Source organism: Rhinoderma darwinii, chromosome 1 (assembly GCF_050947455.1).
Source record: "Rhinoderma darwinii isolate aRhiDar2 chromosome 1, aRhiDar2.hap1, whole genome shotgun sequence".
NCBI classification, from domain to species: domain Eukaryota; kingdom Metazoa; phylum Chordata; class Amphibia; order Anura; family Rhinodermatidae; genus Rhinoderma; species Rhinoderma darwinii.
This window is the reverse complement of record NC_134687.1, coordinates 317,267,022-317,286,159: the sequence shown is the minus strand read 5'-3', so window position 1 is coordinate 317,286,159 and position 19,138 is coordinate 317,267,022. Positions and strand designations below refer to the sequence as shown.

The following is a 19,138-nucleotide window of genomic DNA, read 5'->3' as shown; positions in this document are numbered from 1 at the left end:
GACGTCCGCACCTACTACATTGCATCTCATCTTGCTCGGGTAGTTGATTGGTGCAGACATGCGACATTTAAGTCTTGGGTGATTCTGGAGCAGAGTTTCTACTCTATTCCACTATCGGCTCTCCCTTGGCTACACCGTAGCTAACTCAGACATCTCCACCATCACCCTACTATAGGCCCAACACTAGTATGCTGCTCTCTCCCTTCGGTAAGGACATCTTGCTTGCCACTCCCTTCCTCAATGTTTCCGATACTGGGCAATCCATCCTTTCCCATTAGCATTACGGACCCAATTTTCCGTTCATGGCAGATCTCGGGATGGTTTCGTGCAGATCGGTTCTTGATAGACGGTGAATGGCTCTCTGTTGCGGATCTGGCCCAGATTCCTGATCTTCCTCCGTTGGGACACTGGCGTTCTCTGCAACTACGACACTTTCTAGCCTCTATTTCAGCTCCTACGTCTTACCAAGTGGTCAAGAACCCACTAGAGATCCTCTGTACATGCTCTGATTTGGCTAGACATACATTGTCCGTAATCTATAAAATCCTTATGGATCCCCCCAATAGGCCCTCCCCTGCATACATTTCAAAATGGGAAGAGGATCTGGAGATATCCTTCTCTCCCACACAAGAGCAGCGTATACTCCTTATGGCTCAAAAAACTTCAAGTTTCAAACTACTCTCTCGCTGGTATAGGACCCCAGCCCGCCTACATAGCATCTTCCCCACAGCGTCCCCTATGTGTTGGAGATGTGGGCAAGATATTGGTCCCCTCCTTACCCTATTCTGGGAAGGCATAAAACGGGTGATAATTGAAGTCACAGATACAAGTATAACTTTGGCCGCGGCCCTCTTCCTTCTTCATCACTGCGACATCCCAGCAAACAAATATAAGCGCTGGCTGCTCCACTTTCTAGTGATGGCAGCAAGTCATTGCATCCCACTACGTTGGCAGGATCCATCTCCCCCCCCACGCTATCCCTCTGGGTTTCACAGGTTAACGACATCATGCATATGGAGGACTTGACATCCGTTATTCACGACTCAAGCTCCAGGTTTTGTCAAACTTGGTCTCAGTGGATAGTTTTTCAGGATTCTGACTCCTATAAAGATATCATACGAGAGCCACATTCCATTAGTCAGTCTGAATAGCACCTCAGCCTCTGGGTTGCTGTAGAGGGTCCCCTCCTTCTCCTTCCCGCTTTCACTTTTTCTTCATTCTCTAGCTTGAGATCTCAGCTCCAGCCTCACTTTGGAGATCTGAAATCCCCTTTCATTATCTTTTTCAATCAGAACATTAATGTATAACAATGTATTTATGCTTTTTGTACATTTGCTGTCAGAGTATGTACTCTAAATGTGCATTGCCTTGTTTTATGTACCCTTTGTTACAAAATGGACCTCCTGGGTCAACAAAATAAATATAAAAAAAAAAAAAAAAAAAGAGGTGGTACACCAAAACGTTCAATGTTTTCAAAATGTATATTCTTTTGCTCCATTTTAAAGAGGCTTTATTGGAGGTCTGCTACCCACTCTGAGGACCAAATAGGAAAAAGATGATCTTGAACTCAGGGGGATTATATATATATATATATATATAAAATGGTCGGTCAGGATTATATGCCAAGCTGGAGACCGCCTCGGTCCTGCTCCATGTTTATTTTCTAGCAGTATCAACAGCGCACCTAGTGTATTACAAAGAATACCGGTTTATTTTTGTTTTAAGCAATTAGGAGCTATTTGGGTTGACAGTTTTAAAATATTGCAACTTCTTACAACTTAACCCCATCCCGACATTTGTCATAAGTATACATCATGGAAAGCCAGTTCTTCCCGCGAAATGTCGTATACTTACGACAAACTGATGGCACCGGCTCAGATGCCGAGTCGGTGCCATCATCCCTGGATGTCAGCTGTATCTGACAGCGGACATCCTGCTGTAATGGCGATTGCTGCATTCAAAGGTGTTTGCAGCCCATCGACACCCCAGCAATGAAATCGCCGGGGTGTCGGTGGCTGCAATGGAAACCAGAGGCCTAATTCACACGAATGTGTTAAACGTCCATGGGATGGCCATTGAAACAGCGGCCGTCTCACAGACCTATGTAATTCAATGTGGCCGTTCACACAGCCATTGTTTCAATGGACCGTGTGAAGGGTCCGAGGGAAATTAGGACATGTCCGTTCTTTTCACGCATCCCGCCATAGACTCAACTATGGGAGATGCGTGACATCTATGTTAGCTGACATCCACCTGAAACCGCGCTAGCGATCACTGCATCTTTGTGGTTTTCAGCAGATCAGCAGGTTTGCCCTGCAATCGCACAGCTGTCGACTGCTACTATGGCAGCAGGAGACCTAACAGCCTCCTGCTCTGCCATTACGGAAGCAGATTGGGCTTCGCCTCTGGGGGTGTAGTTTCCCAAATGGGGTCACTTTTGGGGGATTTCCACTGTTTTGGCACCGCAAGAGCCCTTCAAACCTGACCTGGTGCTTAAAATATATTCTAATAAAAAGGAGGCCCAAAATCTTCTAGGTGCTCCTTTGCTTCTGAGACCTGTGCTTCAATCCAGTAGCACACTAGGGCCACATGTGGGTTATTTCCTAAAACTGCAGAACCTGGGCAATAAATATGGAGTTGCATTTCTCTGGTAAAACTTTGTGTTACTTGAAAATTTCAAAAGGCTTTTTTTTTTTTTTTTTTAAAGAAAATTTGAGAAATTGCTGCTAAAGTTCCAAGCCTTGTAACATCCTAGAAAAATAAAAGGATGTTCAAAAGGCGATGCCAATCTAAAGTAGATATATGGGGGATGTTAATCAGCAACAAGTGTGTGGTATAACTGCCTGTCTTACAAGCAGATACATTTAAATTTAGAAAAATGCTAATTTTCTCAATTTCACAGTTAAATACTAAATGTAACGAGCACATTTTAACAGTAACAAAGTCTAACGTGTCAGGAGAAAAAAAAAACAATCTCAGAATCGCTTGGATAGGTAAAAGCATTCAAGTTATTACCACATAAAAGTGAAACATATCAGATTTGAAAAATGAGGCTGTCAGGAAGGTCAATAGTGGCCAAAGCGGGAAGGGGTTAAATACAAGTGGCCATCAAATTCTTAGTCCCTATTCACATCACTGCCCTACATTTATCGCGTATGTTGGGAAAGCTCCCTATGTACACGATAAACATGTTCGTAGGGCTCCATTTACCCTGATGGATACCGTGTCCTTTTGGTCTGCATCGGGCTGGTATACTTTTTTTTTTTTTTTGAAGGATGGAATATGCGGTTCCATTCTGAGGACACACACCACACACACAATATTTTTCTTTCTTTATTTTTTTTAAACATGGGCGCCTGTGTGTGACAGCATCCAAAGATATACGTCAAACTTATACCTTGGGGGAATGCCATACATGGACAGTGATGTCATGGGCTTCTCCAGGGCCAGATTCCCCAGCCGGAACATTGCAGATCGTGACTACGGCTTTGCAAAGCTCCCAGTGTCATGGTCTATATGAGAGCTTTCAAAAGGCCAATCCCCGGACAATGTAACCCACTGTATGCTAAACAGTAGGATAAGTTATGGCCTTTTATCGGATGTATAAGTCAGGGGTTTTGCCGACGTATAACCCGGACGGAAGGCCAAAAAGTGAGGTGAATGGTACCTTAACGGTTTCGTGCAAAGGAGGATAGTCGGGGAACAGAAACAAAAATGGAGAGTGGAAAACAGAAGATTGACATAAGTATTTGCAGAAACTACCTGCTGTCTTGTCTTTCATTCCCATTTTTGTCAGGTGGGCAACCAAGGAAATGTCACCAAACCTACAAAAGGCTGACATTGCTCTAGTAGAATATAAATAGCTGCTCTGGCACACATGCTGCTGCTCTAACATGTGTGCCAGAGCAGCTATTTATATTCTACTAGAGCAATGTTGTCAGCCTTTTGTAGGTTTGGTGACATGTCCTTGGTTGCCCACCTGACAAAAATGGGAATGAAAGAGAAGACAGCAGGTAGTTTCTGCAAATACTTATGTATTTATGTACTGTGTAGTACTGTGCAGGCTAAGAGAACTGGAATGTTCATGAGCATTAGCAAGTTTTGCTACTGGAATGAACTTGAAGCATAGCCGTACCATAGTGATTTTAGACATATAGGCTAGGGCACCAAAGCCACAATTTAGCTTTTTTTTACTACTTTGTACACTTTTTTCTTTTAGAATATTCAAACTTGTGGTGACAAGACACAGCCCCATTTGGTACAGAGTTCACATTTCTTTTTACGGCATTTGCCTGTTGTGACCATATTTGGGAAAAACGTAAAGAAAAGAAAAATGAAATGAAAAAAAAAGTGGGGTTTCCCATTTGCAAGACGAGTGATTGATTTGAGGGCATTATTCCCAAACAATCGTCCACTGTATTAGGGAACCCAGTGCACACTACGCCACCAGACTTCTACCACTTAAAAAATACACCAGTCTTAGGAAATGAAAACCGTGTTTACCTGAGATGGCAGGGTTAAAAGGCATTCAGTGGACAATCAGATTCTGAGAATTTCAAAAGAAAGAACATACAAGGTAAAAAAAAAGTAAAGCATCTAACTGGGCGCATCTGCTAAATGTGACAAGTGGTTTCTTGGCGTTTGCTGGTCTTCTGTTCTGGTTGTATGAAATCTTCATTTTATACAGAGAATGATCTCACAACCAAAACCGGGTTACAGCCCACTGCAGTCATCCAGATCCCCTATACAATCATCTAGTATTGTAAAACAGCTCTTGACATTATACATTTATGTTTTTGAGTTCCTTAGCTGCTTCCAAAGGCCTCATACAGTGCCAAGTGAAGATAGGACAAAATTAGAAAGCTTAATAAACAGAAAGAAAAAAAAATAAAATAAAAAATAAAAATGTATGAGAAAAAGGCTACAGGGAGGAGGCAGAAGTCACAACTTCCGAGCCTGTAGCAGCCCTTCACTAAGGCTAGGCTCTGTTCACAACAGAAGCTCTGTTTTGGGGCCTCAACGCAGAACGTGTTGCTTTTGCCAGACATAACAGCGCAGCAAGCTGCTCGGTTTTGTCTGGCAAAACAACGACCACCATGATGGAAACCCGACAGAACCCATTATAGTCTATGGATTCCGTCATGCAACGGATCCAGTTATTCTATGCTTTGTTCACATCTGTGTCGCAGGATCGGAACATCGAATAACTGGATCCGTTGCATGACGGAATTCATTGACTATGACCAATTCTTATAAATGTTAAAAAACACAAGGATCAACATAGTATATTTAAATCCAGGACAAACTTTATTATGCATTTTATATTACACAATAGTGTGTCTTTTTTAGATCATATATGCTACATGAAAAGAGAAAACCAAAAAACAATGCATCACTGCTACTACAAGGATACGAATGTGAAGGCTTTGATGACCTTTCAAAGGGATTAGCAAGAAGCATTCACAGTTCTGATTATTACCCGTTGGTCCTAGACCGAAGTAAGGAATTTACATTTCATTACAAAGCATTCAGCTTCATAGTTGGACGCCTGGCATTTTGTTGACTAAAAGAATACATTTATTGGAGTCAATCCTATTTGACTCAACATATTGAGCATACAGTTTAACTCTAGTAACCACAGCTGTGGCTTAATTAACGACCTCAATAAATCCTACTTAAGAACCACAGACAGCAAAAGAATTATGCAAATTCGCCAACACCCATGTCCTAGTAAACGGACGTTCTCTCCAGTGGCGATGGGTTGTACGACCACAAATACGCAGATTGTTAAAATTATTTTATTTTAGAGGTAACAAATGCAAAACATTTAAAGATCACGATTAAAAAGACAATTCAACTTTACAATTATTCACATGATTACTCGCTCACAAGTCTCATCCCAATGGCTAGCTACAATTCCAACATTTATTTTACAGACTATAATACAGAACAGGAATATTTATGTCGATAGTTATGTACACTGTGAAATACGATTCTCAGCGGCAGCTAGACCGTCGTAACCTTGCAGCTTGATAGAATGTCTTCCACTAGTCTCTTGTATACCCAGGCATCACCTTTAAGCCGCTGTCTTCTGATCCCCACCACATCTGGCTTGTTTAGTTGACACACTTCTAGTTCAAATTGCATTGTCACCTTTCCAAAGTCAGACTGGGTTTTGCATTTCAAAATATATCTGAAGAACATTAAAATTTCACAAGTTAAACAAGTCATTGTACAAACGCGTTTTTTACAATTGTGTCCACTACAACGCCAATAAGACGGGTTCAGTGGTGCGAGTCTGTGCAACCTTAGACCGCTTTGCCCTTCGCAATCCCAAAGCAAGTCTCCAAGCAGAGCTTAACATGTAGGGGTCGAGAGCTCGATGCATTTACACCAGAGCCCTTAATCTGGATTTTCTGATGAAGTACATAAAAGGCATACAACATACATTTCATAGGTTTGATTTGTAAAACACAGCTAAACACTCGAGTGGTTAAGGTAAAGTCTGCCCGAAATACATACATTTGAATTTCACCTTAAATGTATTACCGTCTCATTGACATTAGTGTTAACTTATATACCCACAATAACATGCAGACAGAGCATTGCACTACAGGGCAAGGTCTAGGGCTGTGCGATTATGACCTAAATCAAAGTCTCAATTAAAGAGGCTCTGTCACCACATTATAAGTGCCCTATCTCCTACATAAGAAGATCAGCGCTATGATGTAGGTGACAGTGATGCTTTTTATTTTGAAAAACGATTTACCACGTTAGGAGCGATTTTAGCTTTATGCTAATGACTTTCTTAATGTCCAAGTGGGCGTTTGTACAAGGCCCACTTGGTCTAAAAGTAAAGAGGAGTGTGACTTCTCCCCATTCATTTACACCAGCACATAGTGACACTGTGTTAGTCACTATGTGCGGTCTTAGGCTGGATTCAGTGCAGATACGTGAACGAATTGCGGCTGGGATACTTCTGCAACCAAAAGCCCGGTAAGAGGATGGCCTGCCCAACCTTTTATCAGGTGTACTGTACAAATGGTGGCCACAATAAAAAAAAAATTATGCCGGAGTGTTTTTTCAAATTCATAGCATAAGATACTGTATTTTAGAAAAAAAAACAAAAACACCATTAATCAACTTTAATTACGGTAGGCAGGACTCGCTGTCACCACAACCGTCAGTCCCGCTGACCTGACTGATACAGCTTCTATGTATCCTGAATACATTGAATCTATTTTTTTTTTTGTAAATAAAACCAATTAAAAAGTTGCATTAAAATTAAATTCATTTTTTTTAAAATAAAACAAAGTGTTCAAAGGCTTACATAGCCTTTAAGAATGGCAACAGAACTACAGTCAAGCATCTGAACTCCCACAATACACAGTTCTCGGTAAACACGTCAGAACTCTAGACGACATTAACTTTTAGGCTATGTTCACACTGAGGTTTTTTTGCAGGCAGAAAATTCTGCCTCAAAATTTCGTTTGCTACGATTTTCGCAGCGTTTTTAGCTTGCGCCCAATGAGCGCCACGGGCAAAAACACAGCGAAACACGCTTTTTCTCTGCCTCGGATGTCAAACGCCCGAAGATAGGGCATGTTGCTTCTTTTTCCCGCAAGACTTTTTCTGCTCGCGGTAAAAAACGCCTCCTCCTCCCATTGAAATCAATGGGATGCATGGTTTTTTGGCGCGGTTTCCGCGTCAAAAAACTGTGTGAGCTTACGAATGGGAAAAGTGTTTACCAGAAAGTAATGTTTCATTCAGACTTTAATGTAAACGTGAATTAGTGCAACATTTTTTTTAACACGAAGTTCAGAGAAAACCTGAATTCAATAGTACTACAAACACACTTACCCCTTCTGTACATAGTCGACATTCTTCTGTGGCAGCACCCTGACTATTTCATTTAGCAGCTGGTCAGGATTCAGCAAATTTGTCATGGTTACATTGTAATGAGCCTAGAAAAATATACAGTAGACTAATTTATTAATAAAAGATGCAGATTTATGTTAAGAGCACAAAAAAGTCCAGATATAGAAATAGGCTTTATAAACTTTTACCCGGAGCTTTCTGGGTCCATCTTTTGCACATCCTTTTCGTTTGCTTGGTGTTAACATGGTTATTACTTTGTCAATTCCTCTTTCCAGACTCCCAAATACCTTTGCTCCTTTTTTCTTCTGAGAACTATCCAGATGTGCTTGATTCAAATCCAAATCCACAGAGCGACAGCTAAAAAAGTGAATAGTCACTGTAGATATCCTGGTTTTATCATCATGTAGCACCACCTAGTGGCCTAACTGGTCTACTACATAACACAAATATATATATATATATATATATATATATATATATATATATAATGTGTAATCATATATAGTACTTTATATCTATACATTTTAACACTTAAAAAGCTAGTAGAGCAAAAGTTGTATCCATCACCCCTTCCCCAAAATTAACTGTTGACGCCTGTAGTTTTGGAAAGGCTTGAAACAGTTACTACTTAATATGTATGGAACTTATTTTAATGTTATGGTTTCTGCAGCACACACTTTTTTTATTACAAGCCTCATTCAGATACATGGGACAGTCTCAGAAAGGTCTGCAACAAATCTGCTGCATGTGAATTTACCCTTAGGCTGGATTCACACGAGCATGTTCGGTCCGTAAAGGACAGACCGTATTTCGTCCGCAAGTCCCAGACTGAACACACTGGAGGGAGCCGGGCTCCTAGCATCATAGTTATGTACGACGCTAGGAGTCCCTGCCTCTCCGTGGAACTACTGTCCCCTACTGAAAACATGATTACAGTATGGGACAGTTGTCCTGCAGCGAGGCAGGGACTCCTAGCATCGTACATAACTGTGATAAAAGGAGCCCGGCTCCCTGCACTGTGTTCCCTGTACCGAAATACGTTCCGTCCTTTACGGACCAAACATGCTCGTGTGAATCCAGCCTTAGAGGACACTATTACGATAATGGAACTAGATGGTTAGGGAACATGATGCATTAACTTCTGGTTAGGTCTCTAGCACAGAAAACGAATATATATTAAAATTTTAAAAAATAAAAATAAAAATATTTTTATGTAACAGCTCATACAAAGAACCACTGAATGGGTATAGGTGCATAACGAAACACACCTCTATACAGTGCAGTCCCTGATATTTATGCTTGGGGAGCCAATTGAAATTAAACGAACACTAAAAAGCTTAAAAGGGCTTTTCCACTACCGGACAATTGATGACCTATCCACCAGATAGGTGCGGGGTCTGGGTGTCAGACCCGTACCGATCATATACTGACAACCTATCAGTTGCCCCGGCTGCCATTGCACACTATGCAGCCGAAAGTAGATGACTCCGTACATTGCATAGCGGCCGTGCTGCAGAACTACAGCTCTACTCCTCTCGAGTAGGGAGCCATCTGCTTCCGGCATGGACATCCGGTGCCCCGAGGCAGCCAATCGGTGCCGGGTCCAGGTGTCGGACACGCACCGATCATATACGGATGACCTATAGGTTGATAGGTCATCAGTTGTCAGTTAGTGGAAAATCCCTTTAAGCACTCAATCTCGATTAAAAGTTGTCCAATTTTGCAACCCTTCAGTACGCAACAGGTCCCCCTGATAAGGAGTTGCCATGACCCTACAAATCAGACGTTATTGCCAGGAAATGCAGCCAACAAGTCTTCATTTCCCATTCAGCAACAATGGGGAAATGAAGCATTACACGACACTAACGTCTATGGCCGGGGGTTGTCGTTTAGACTTACCCCTTGATGATCCCGGCCATGGACATCTTTCTTCACGGCGTCAGCTCCCTCCAGGGAGACACCGGCACGGTAGTCCTCTGACTGATTCCCGCAGGGGGAGCGCGCGCCCGCGCACTGCCTTAAAGTACGCGTCCAGCTGTTACCCATCAATTATAAGCCCAAATGGCTGCTGGACTATAATAAGGGGCTCTGCCCACTGGTTCATTGCCTGAGCGTTTTTGTATACCTAAGTTTGTCTTGCAAATTGTCTCCCAGTGTTTTCCAGTTCCCAGTGTTACCCGTTCCTGCTGCCTGTACCCTGTATCCTGTGCTATCGTATCTACAAGTGAAAGTCAAGTCGTGCCTCCCACTGCTTCCGCGGCGCCACCTGCTGTGAAAGTAAAGTCATGCTCCCGCTACTGTCTACAATGCCTCAGGTACCCGTTCTGAACTATAGACATTGTTTTGTACCTTGTTGGCCAGCTGCTACTCCGCTACGCGGTACGGCTCAGTGGGTCCACACCCCGCGCTGTGACAGACACCAATTGAAATTAAATGGACAATTCATGCAATACATGGACAATTTTGGCCCTCCAGGAGTTTCTCTTTGTAGCGGCTCCCCGCATTGGGCAAGACAGGGACCCATCTAATACGCCCCTACGCTAAAATACTCTAACAGATAGATGGCAGTTGTCAGAGCCATACAACTCCTTGAAATAAATCATGTGCTACACAAATACTTCGGAAGAGCCATAATTGTGGTCCCTTACCGTCGTTCTGGACTTATTACAGAGATCATTTCACAGTTGGCCTGGACAACTTTCTTTATAGAAGTTTCTTTGTTTGTAGAATTTTTTTCTGCAAAAGAACACCGTCAAACCGTGAATAAATATTTTAAATAAAGGCAACTTTAAAGCACTGTTCACATCAAATCTGAGCCTTTCATCAGGTATAGGTCGGGCGTATGCATCCCTACCTTGTGTATGAAAAATGAAAGTTCCTTAAAGTAAATGACACACACTGATGAAAAACTGTTGGTTTAATCACAACCAAGCAAGCAACATTTCAGCTCACACCTGAACCTCAAGAAAGGAAGTAGTCCTGGTGCGGTTACCGGTTCTATGGATTCTGCTCTATTCGAGTTGGGGAATGGATTCATCCTCTGGTAACACACACGTGCGTGTGCATACACATGCCAGATAATGAAACCTGGGGCAGCCATTGACTTCAATGGAAGAGTTTTCAAGGCATGCTCTGTAAGGCTATGTTCTAACATCTGCGTCAGGGCTCCGTTCGAGCTTTCCGTCGGAACGGAGCCCTGACTGACACAAACTGAAACCGTAGGATTCCGTTTCCATCACCATTGATTTCAATGTTGACGGATCCGGTGTCAATGGTTTCAGTTGGCCTCCGTTGTGCAAGGGTTCCATAGTTTTGACTGAATCAATAGCGTAGTCTATTACAGTATTCTTCCGGTCAAAATGACAGAACCCTTGCACAACAGAGACAAACTGAAACCATTGGCGCCGGATCCGTCAACATTGAAATCAATGGTGATGGAAACAGAAACCTATGATTTACATAGAGGCCAGTAAAAAATTGGCTCTGTTGTACAAGAAAAAATAAATAAATGATTAGTCTCAATAGTGTGTTTTAAGCCAAGATACTTAATATGTATATATAGATGGTTTAACAGGCAACAAGATCAAAAGTACAGTAATAAATGATGATCATACAAAAAAAAAAATAGGCAGAGATATAATTTTCTAAATATGGTACATTCTTAGAGGGAAGAGGGGTATTAGCAAAATACCCCTCAGGACCATACCATAAAGTACCGGTACTGATGTGAACATATGAGTAGACTAAAGGAGGTAAGGAAATAGTCACTTCGTTATGATCAATTACCTGAACGGAAGGGGTTCAAGAGTGACTTTTCAGCAGTCATCTCATCTCTACAGAAGAAAAATTTGTCTATTGTGAGGCTCAGTGGCCAGTGTTAAAGAGGCTCTGTCACCAGATTATAAGTGCCCTATCTCCTACATAATGTTATCGGCACTGTAATGTGGATAACTGCTTTTTATTTTGATAAATGATCATTTTATAGCAAGTTATGAGCAATTATAGATTTATGCTAATTAGTTTCTTAATAGACAACTGGGCGTTTAACTTTTGACCAAGTGGGCGTTGTACAGAGGAGTGTAGGACGCAGACCAAATTGATGTCCATTTGTACTCAGCACAGCGCGATCACGCTGTGCTGTAACATACACCCACACAAACGTTACCTCAAGTGTCGGGAATCTGAATAGACATCGCGTCCTGGCTGGAAGCGATGTCTATTCACTCTCAAGACACTCCAGTAACGTTAATGTGGGTGTATGTGACAGCACAGCGTGATCTCACGGGATCACGCTGTGCTAAGTACAAATGGACATTAATGGAGAGAAGTGTAAGACGCTGATTGGTCAGCATCATACACTTCTCATTACAACACCCACTTGGTCAAAAAGTTAAAAAACAACGCCTAGTTGGGCATTAAAGAAAGTCATTAGCATAAATCTATAATTGCTCAAAAATGAGTTTTACAAAATAAAAAACCACTGTTCTCTACATTACAGCACCGATCACATTATGTAGGAGATAGGGCACTTATAATGTGGTGACAGAGCCTCTTTAACGGTGTTTAACCCCTTCATGACAGCCATATGGTTATATACGTTTCAGCTGCCAATGCCCTGTGCAGTTGTCACATATTAACACTTAAACCCTGTTCCAGGCTGCAGAGAGTGCAGTGCTGCTTCAGTGTAAGCAGCGCTGCACTTTGTATTCTAGGTATCGCAAAGCCCTGGCAAACACACCCCCCCCCCCCCCCCACACCGGTAGATGGTGCCACCTAAGCTCCCTTTAGGAGCGGAATCCCTGGTCAGAGAGCTCTGGCTGGCGATTCCGCTCCTAGAGGGAGCTTAGGTAGCACTATATGGCCACTATGTACAGTGGGCACTGTAGCGCTTTCAGGGTGTTAGGACAAAAACCCTAACAACAAAAAAAAGTTTATTTAACGGCCATGAAAAACAGACTGTAAATGGCGGTTAAAAACGGTCAAACGGCCGGGAAATGGATTCAAATTGACACACTGATGCAAGATAGCCATGAAAAACTGACAGTGGATCAGTTTTTAACTGCCTTTTTTTCAGGTTGTTTGACAAAAAAATCCTTCCACATTTAGGCCTTATTTACACGAACGTAGTTCACGTCCGTGATACGTGCGGACCTATGCAAGGCAATGGGGCCATTCAGACTTTGTTTTTCACGCGTGTGCCCGCTGCGTGAAACTCACGACATGTCCTATACTTGAGCGTTCTTTGCGCATCATGCACCCATTGAACTCAATGGGTGTGTGAAAATCACGCGCAGCACACGGACGCACTTCCGTATGCTGCACGTGATTCGCGCAACAGTAGTTTAAGAAATGAAGGGAAAAATAAAACCACCTCCTTCATTTCTTTTTCTAAACCTCAAAACCGTGTGTCATAAGGATGCTCGAAAATCACACAGCCACGCACCAAACACTGATGACACACGCAACTGCAAAGCGCAAAACACACGTTCGTGTGAAATTCACCTTAGTGATTTGTCTGCTCATAATAAAAATGAGAACCATGGAATTAAACGAATCTAGAAAATGAAAGCTTCATAAGTCTTCTAAAAAACAGAGTAAAAGTAGTTGTGATGTTCAGAGCAGTTGCAATAATATATCGTTCAAAGAAATGCATATCAGAAATTAAATTTGACCTGGACACAGGGGGATCAAGGACACTTCGTCATGAGAGGGTTAACATAAAAACGTGACTTAAACAATAGGTCATTTTCTGATGACAATACTTTGGCTGCAATAGAATTACATTTGTCACCTGCCGGCATAAAGGAGATGTGCAGTGTGGCCATGCCGAAAAGGGGAAATTCAGCCAGAAATAATTACATGCAATAGGTACACATCAGAAGAAACACCTCAGAGTTTGTGGACAGACAAAATGCTGAACAAATGGACCCTGGTGCTTTATAGGTGGAGAACTTAGGCCTCATGCACATGACCGTAGCCACGTGCACAGCTGTGATTTTCGGGTCGGTCAGTCGGCCGTGGAGTGTCACCCGCGACCCGCCTGCAAATAGCGGGCCGTGCACATGGCTTGGGCATTATTTCCTATGAGGCTCCTGGGCCATGCACGGACCATGGAAACCACAGTCCCGTGAATGGGTTCCATAGAAATGAATAGGGCCGCAATTCTCCCGTGGATTTTCGGGGGAATTGCGGCCACAAAAGCACGTTTGTGTGCATGGGGCCTTAGGCTAAGCGAAGATTTAAGTTTACAGTCAACATTCTATGGAAACCACCAATGATTTGAATGGGGTTTTTTGTAGGCTGTTGGGTCAGATTTATATTAACGAATATCTCTAGGTGGCTCTGAATAGGTTTCAATGCCCCATAATTTAGGCAAATCAGTAGACGTCTCAACTCAAGCAATGTCAATGCACAGTCGAACAGGTCAAAATATCCCTGGTGTAGATTTCCACCTACACAATTTTATTATTTAACGGGGTTCGCGGTGCAGTTTAAATAATGTAATAGCTTTATAGTTACCGCATCGGTGGTGGCCAAAAACCGGAGCCAGAAATATTCACCTCCTTGCCAGCTATAGCAACCCTACAGCCAATGTCAGCAAGGGCTTAAATGCACTGCGTTTTCACATTATATAATCTGTTTGTAGAACGCAAGTTTGCGCTTTTTCCAATCACTCAATCTTGACATTTTTAAAACATATCATTTCTTAGTTTAGAGGCTTGCAAAACCAGGTTCTCAATGTCTAAATTGACATGGCCACTAGAGGGCTCACCATCTTCATTTATCCAGTTCAGTTGTCATCTTTGCTCAGCAGGTGCATGCAGACAAGAGGGGCCTATTGCCAGAGTAGGGCAGACAATACAGTAAAACAACTATAGTTAAAGCTGCTTTAATATTCTGATGTAATGTAGGGATAGATAGATTAGATATTAGGATTCAAAAAGGTCGGTGCAGAATTATAGCCCAGGTATTCATTAACGAGAGAACAAAGTTATTAACATTAAAAGAAACACTATCCAAGTTTGAACATTTGTATTTTATAGATAAAAGTGACTCCCATTGATGACACAGCAGATGCTTAGGCGGTAGTCCAGACGCGTGAAAGCATATCCTCTGATATGGACTCCACGGTTTCAGTGATGCGTTTTCCTCAGGCCGCACAGATCCTGTGGGGAGGGGGGGGCAGATACACTAAGAACTCAGTTTAGCCCCACAGAAAGAAGTTGCAGGGTGTTCGATCTAGCAATCATGGAGGCCAGCGCAACATTAGTGAATCATTGTTTCCGGTGCAGCCGATCCCACGTTCCAGTTAGGTATCGGCGAACATCCAAAATCGAAATGTGGAGGTGCAACATCCTGCCGATAGAGGAAGATCTGCCAAACGTAGGCATAAGCCTACCTGGACATGTTACAGGAATGGGATGGCCAGTGACCATATCCTCTGCAAAAAAGAAGGGACCGTAGACTTTGCACCTGCTCATTGCACAAAACACGTTTATTTTGGGCATGTGGTTTTTCTGGCCTACAAATTCTACCGCTGTGGCAATTGACCTTCTCACGGAGGTGAATGGAAGTATCATCGCTGGACACCAGCCTGTCAGCGAATTCGCCCTCTTCCAATTGGCCCTGCAAGTCAGAGCAAAAATCATGGTGTTTCAGGTTTGTCTGGTTTAAACTCTTGAAGATATAATCTGTATGGCTTTCAACGCAGACGATTTCGTAAGATACGCCATACCGTGGTTTGTGGCACCTGTAGTTCCATACTAGTCAGCCTGGTAGACTTTCTAGGACTACGATCGTACACGGCTCGAATCCTGTTCACTGTCTCCTCCGAAATTGTTGGACAGTCCGGACTTTTCGCATGACAAATACCCAGTGGTTTGGACTTGCTTCACCCAACGCGAAATGCGGAGAACATTTACCAAATTTATTCAGAGAGTTTCGCTGTACTGTCACAACAGACCCCGTTCTCGCAAATTCGAACACGCAAAAAGCTTTTTCTTGCTTCGATGACACCATCTTATTTCACACTATGTAAGCACATTTAAAATGTCACTCTTGAAAATTAAAGCTGTGCTGTGATTTATTGCTATCGGGGGGGGGGGGGGGGGGAGGACTGGAAAGTCATTGGAGTAGGTAGTCTGTGTCCTTTTAGAGTAAGGTCCTGGAGAGCTGGCTTCCTGGATACTGGAGCGGTCAGTGAAACGACCTGGGTATGGTCTGGTGACAGATTAAAATTAGTGCGGTCGGGCATGTATTGTAAAGTGGAAGATGGAGTTCTAGGAAAGATAGCCCCTGAGGGGTGGGACAGAGGCTACTAGTTAGCATAGGCCTACTTGCAAAGGGCCACAAGGGTGTAGAGAGAGATACCTGGACAAAAAGGGTGGGAAACTGTTGGGAGGCGGAGAGCTAGACTGGGGTGTGACCTCAGACAGACAAATAGACGACATGTGCAAGGAGTTGGTGTGCAGGGAAGAGTTAACTGTTTAAGGGTTTGTTCACATGGCTTATTTTCTGGCTGATTTTGGAGCAGAAAAGCATTGTTTTACTCTCCAAGATACACTTGAAAACAATGAGAAACAGTTTGCAGGCTGATTTCAATAGGAAATACACTGTGCTGTTCACTTGGTGTATTTTTACACTGCTGGATTAAAAAAGTGCCTTGGGGAAAAGAAAAAAAACAGCATGTCACTTCTTGGTGTTTTTGGAGAGGATTTTCCATTATACCTCATGTTCATTTCTGTAGGATGCATTCTGGCCATATTACATTGAGGAACAAATGGGCTGTCAGTATTGTGTGCATTTAGAAGGTGCCAGGCAGCACGCTTGATCAAATAGTATGGGCAATTTATTTTTATTTTTTTAAAGGAGGAAACTCCAAAAGACCCAAAAAAATTCGAATTAGAAAGACCCTCTGAAATGGATAGATACCGGAGATCATCATTTATACATTTAAGCCAGTAAGCTTACAATGTCCATTTTCAAACCGACATTTCTAAATGCTTTAACCTCTTCCCGCGCGGCGCCGCAACTGTACGTCCTGCAGAGGGCTTGCTTCCCACGCCAGGACGTACATTTGCGGAGCGGTTCCCGGCGCACACTGTCTTAACGGACAGTGTCCGGGAACCAGGTGGTCAGCTGTCCCCGACAGCTGACTCTAGTCTTGTCGGTCAGCGGACCATCGCCACTGATTTTGGCAATTAACCCCATAAATGCGGCGACCGATTGCGGTCGCCGCATTTAAGGGGTTTGAAGCACATCGGCAGCCCCAAGTGCTTGCGGGGGCTGCCGATGCTTGTTGTGGCAATCGGAGGCCAGACAATGACCTCCAGGTTGCCATGTACGGAAGCCTCGGAGGAGCAGCCTCCGGCCGGTCCTCCGAGGCTTCCTGTCAGTGTGACGGTCACGTCACAATGACAGTTAGAATACATTACACTACGTAGGTAGTGTAATGTACTCTAGCAGCGATCAAAGCTGCAAGTCTAAATGTCACCTTTTGGGATAAGTAAAAAAAAGCAATAAAAATGTTTTTAAAGAAAAGTGTAAAAATAAAAGTTATACGTTATATAAACGAACACTGCTTTTTTTCCTAGAATAAGACTTTCATTATAGGAATAAAAATGCACGTTAAAAAAAAAAAAAAAGTACACATTTGGTATCGCCGAGTTCGTAACGACCCAAACTATAAAAGTTATTTTTCCCGCACGATGAACACCCCAAAAAAAACCACCAGAATTGCTATTTTTTGGTCACCACCCCTCCCAAAATAGAGAATAAAAAGCGATCAAAAAGTAGCATGTGCCTGAAAATAGTACCGATAAAAACTACAACCCGTCCCGCAAAAAACAAGCCCTTACACAGCTTTGACTAAAAAAATAAAAATAAAGTTATGGCTCTCAGAATATGGTGACAGAACATAAATTTTATTTAAAAAAAAAAGTGATTTTATTGCGCAAACGCTGCAAAACATAAAAAAAACATACATATGGTATCGCAGTACTAGAACGGTGAACACTGTAAAAAAAACTTAAACCGCCAAAATCGCTGGTTTTTGTCACCTTAGCTCTCAAAAAAAAAAAAAAAAAAGTAACACTTTTTTTTCGTTTTTTATTGGTACATAAAAAGTGACAGCTCGTCACGCAAAAAATAAGACCTCCCACCGCTCAATCAACCGAAAAAAAACAAAAAAAAAAAAAACTTACGGCTCTCAGAATGTGGTGAAACAAATTTTTTTTATTTTAATGCGCAGTGGACAGTCTGGGACACCACCAGCCAATCCACCGAGGTTAGGATGTTTTTAACGTTTGATAAATACAACTGTTGTGATACTATACACATGTCACAGATATGTTGCCAATCCTATCGATTGGTCTTATTAATATAACATGATGATTACACTATTTACACGTACTATTGGATATGTATATGAATATATCCATAAGGGATCCTATGGACACAATTTTGTGTGTTAGTTTTACAGTTTTATGAAATGTATGTGATTGGATTTAGAATTGTGATCTGCATATAGATGTGCTTTTTGTGTCACACCGTTATGCTTGAGAAAGGCTCACACGGAGCTGAAACGTCGCACATGGAATAAAAGGATCATTTTTTCACATATTTGGTAGTGCGGCCTCACTTTCTTCTGCCTATATATGAGGCGTGCACTCAACCTAGTCTTTGGTCCTGTGCTGCTGATCTATATCCCTAGATAAATTCCTTGAGAGGTGTAGTTTCCAAAATGGGATCACTTTTGGGGGGTTTCCCCGGTTTTGGTCCCTCCGGGGCGTTGCAAATGCGACATGGCACCGAAAAACAATCCAGCAAAATCAGTGTTTCAAAACCCAAATGGCGCTCCTTCCCTTCGGAGGCCTTCTGTTGGTTCAGTCAGCAGTTTATTACCACATATGGGGTATTGCCGTAATCGGGAGAAGATGCTTTACAAATGTTGGGTTGCATTCTCTTCATTATTCCTTGTAAATATAAAAAATGTGTTTTTTCAGAAAAAAAAAAAAAAAAAAAAAAAAAATGTAGATTTTTCATTTTTATAGACTAATTCCAATATATTACGGAAAAACCTGCGTGGTCAAAATGCTAACTATACCCCTAGATAAATTCCTTGAGGGGTGCAGTTTCCAAAATGGGGTAACTTTTGGGGTGTTTCCACTGTTTTGGCACCACAAGACCTCTTCTAACCTGACATGATGCCTAAATTATTATCTAAAAAAACAAAGCCCTAAAATCCACTAGGTGCTCCTCT

General features: G+C 42.3%; 1 protein-coding gene across 1 annotated transcript in view; it reads right to left on the bottom strand.

The window, feature by feature from the left end:
- Positions 1-5,342: 5,342 nt before the first annotated feature.
- MELK (maternal embryonic leucine zipper kinase) overlaps positions 5,343-19,138 on the bottom strand; it is a 93,684-nt gene continuing 79,888 nt past the window's right edge. The window contains exons 15-18 of the mRNA XM_075851389.1: positions 10,527-10,614; positions 8,067-8,235; positions 7,861-7,964; positions 5,343-6,193 (exon numbers count right to left, since the gene is read on the bottom strand). Of these exons, the coding sequence (XP_075707504.1) occupies positions 6,007-6,193; positions 7,861-7,964; positions 8,067-8,235; positions 10,527-10,614 (548 nt within the window). The 3' untranslated portion in view covers positions 5,343-6,006. The remainder of the gene's footprint in view (positions 6,194-7,860; positions 7,965-8,066; positions 8,236-10,526; positions 10,615-19,138) is intronic.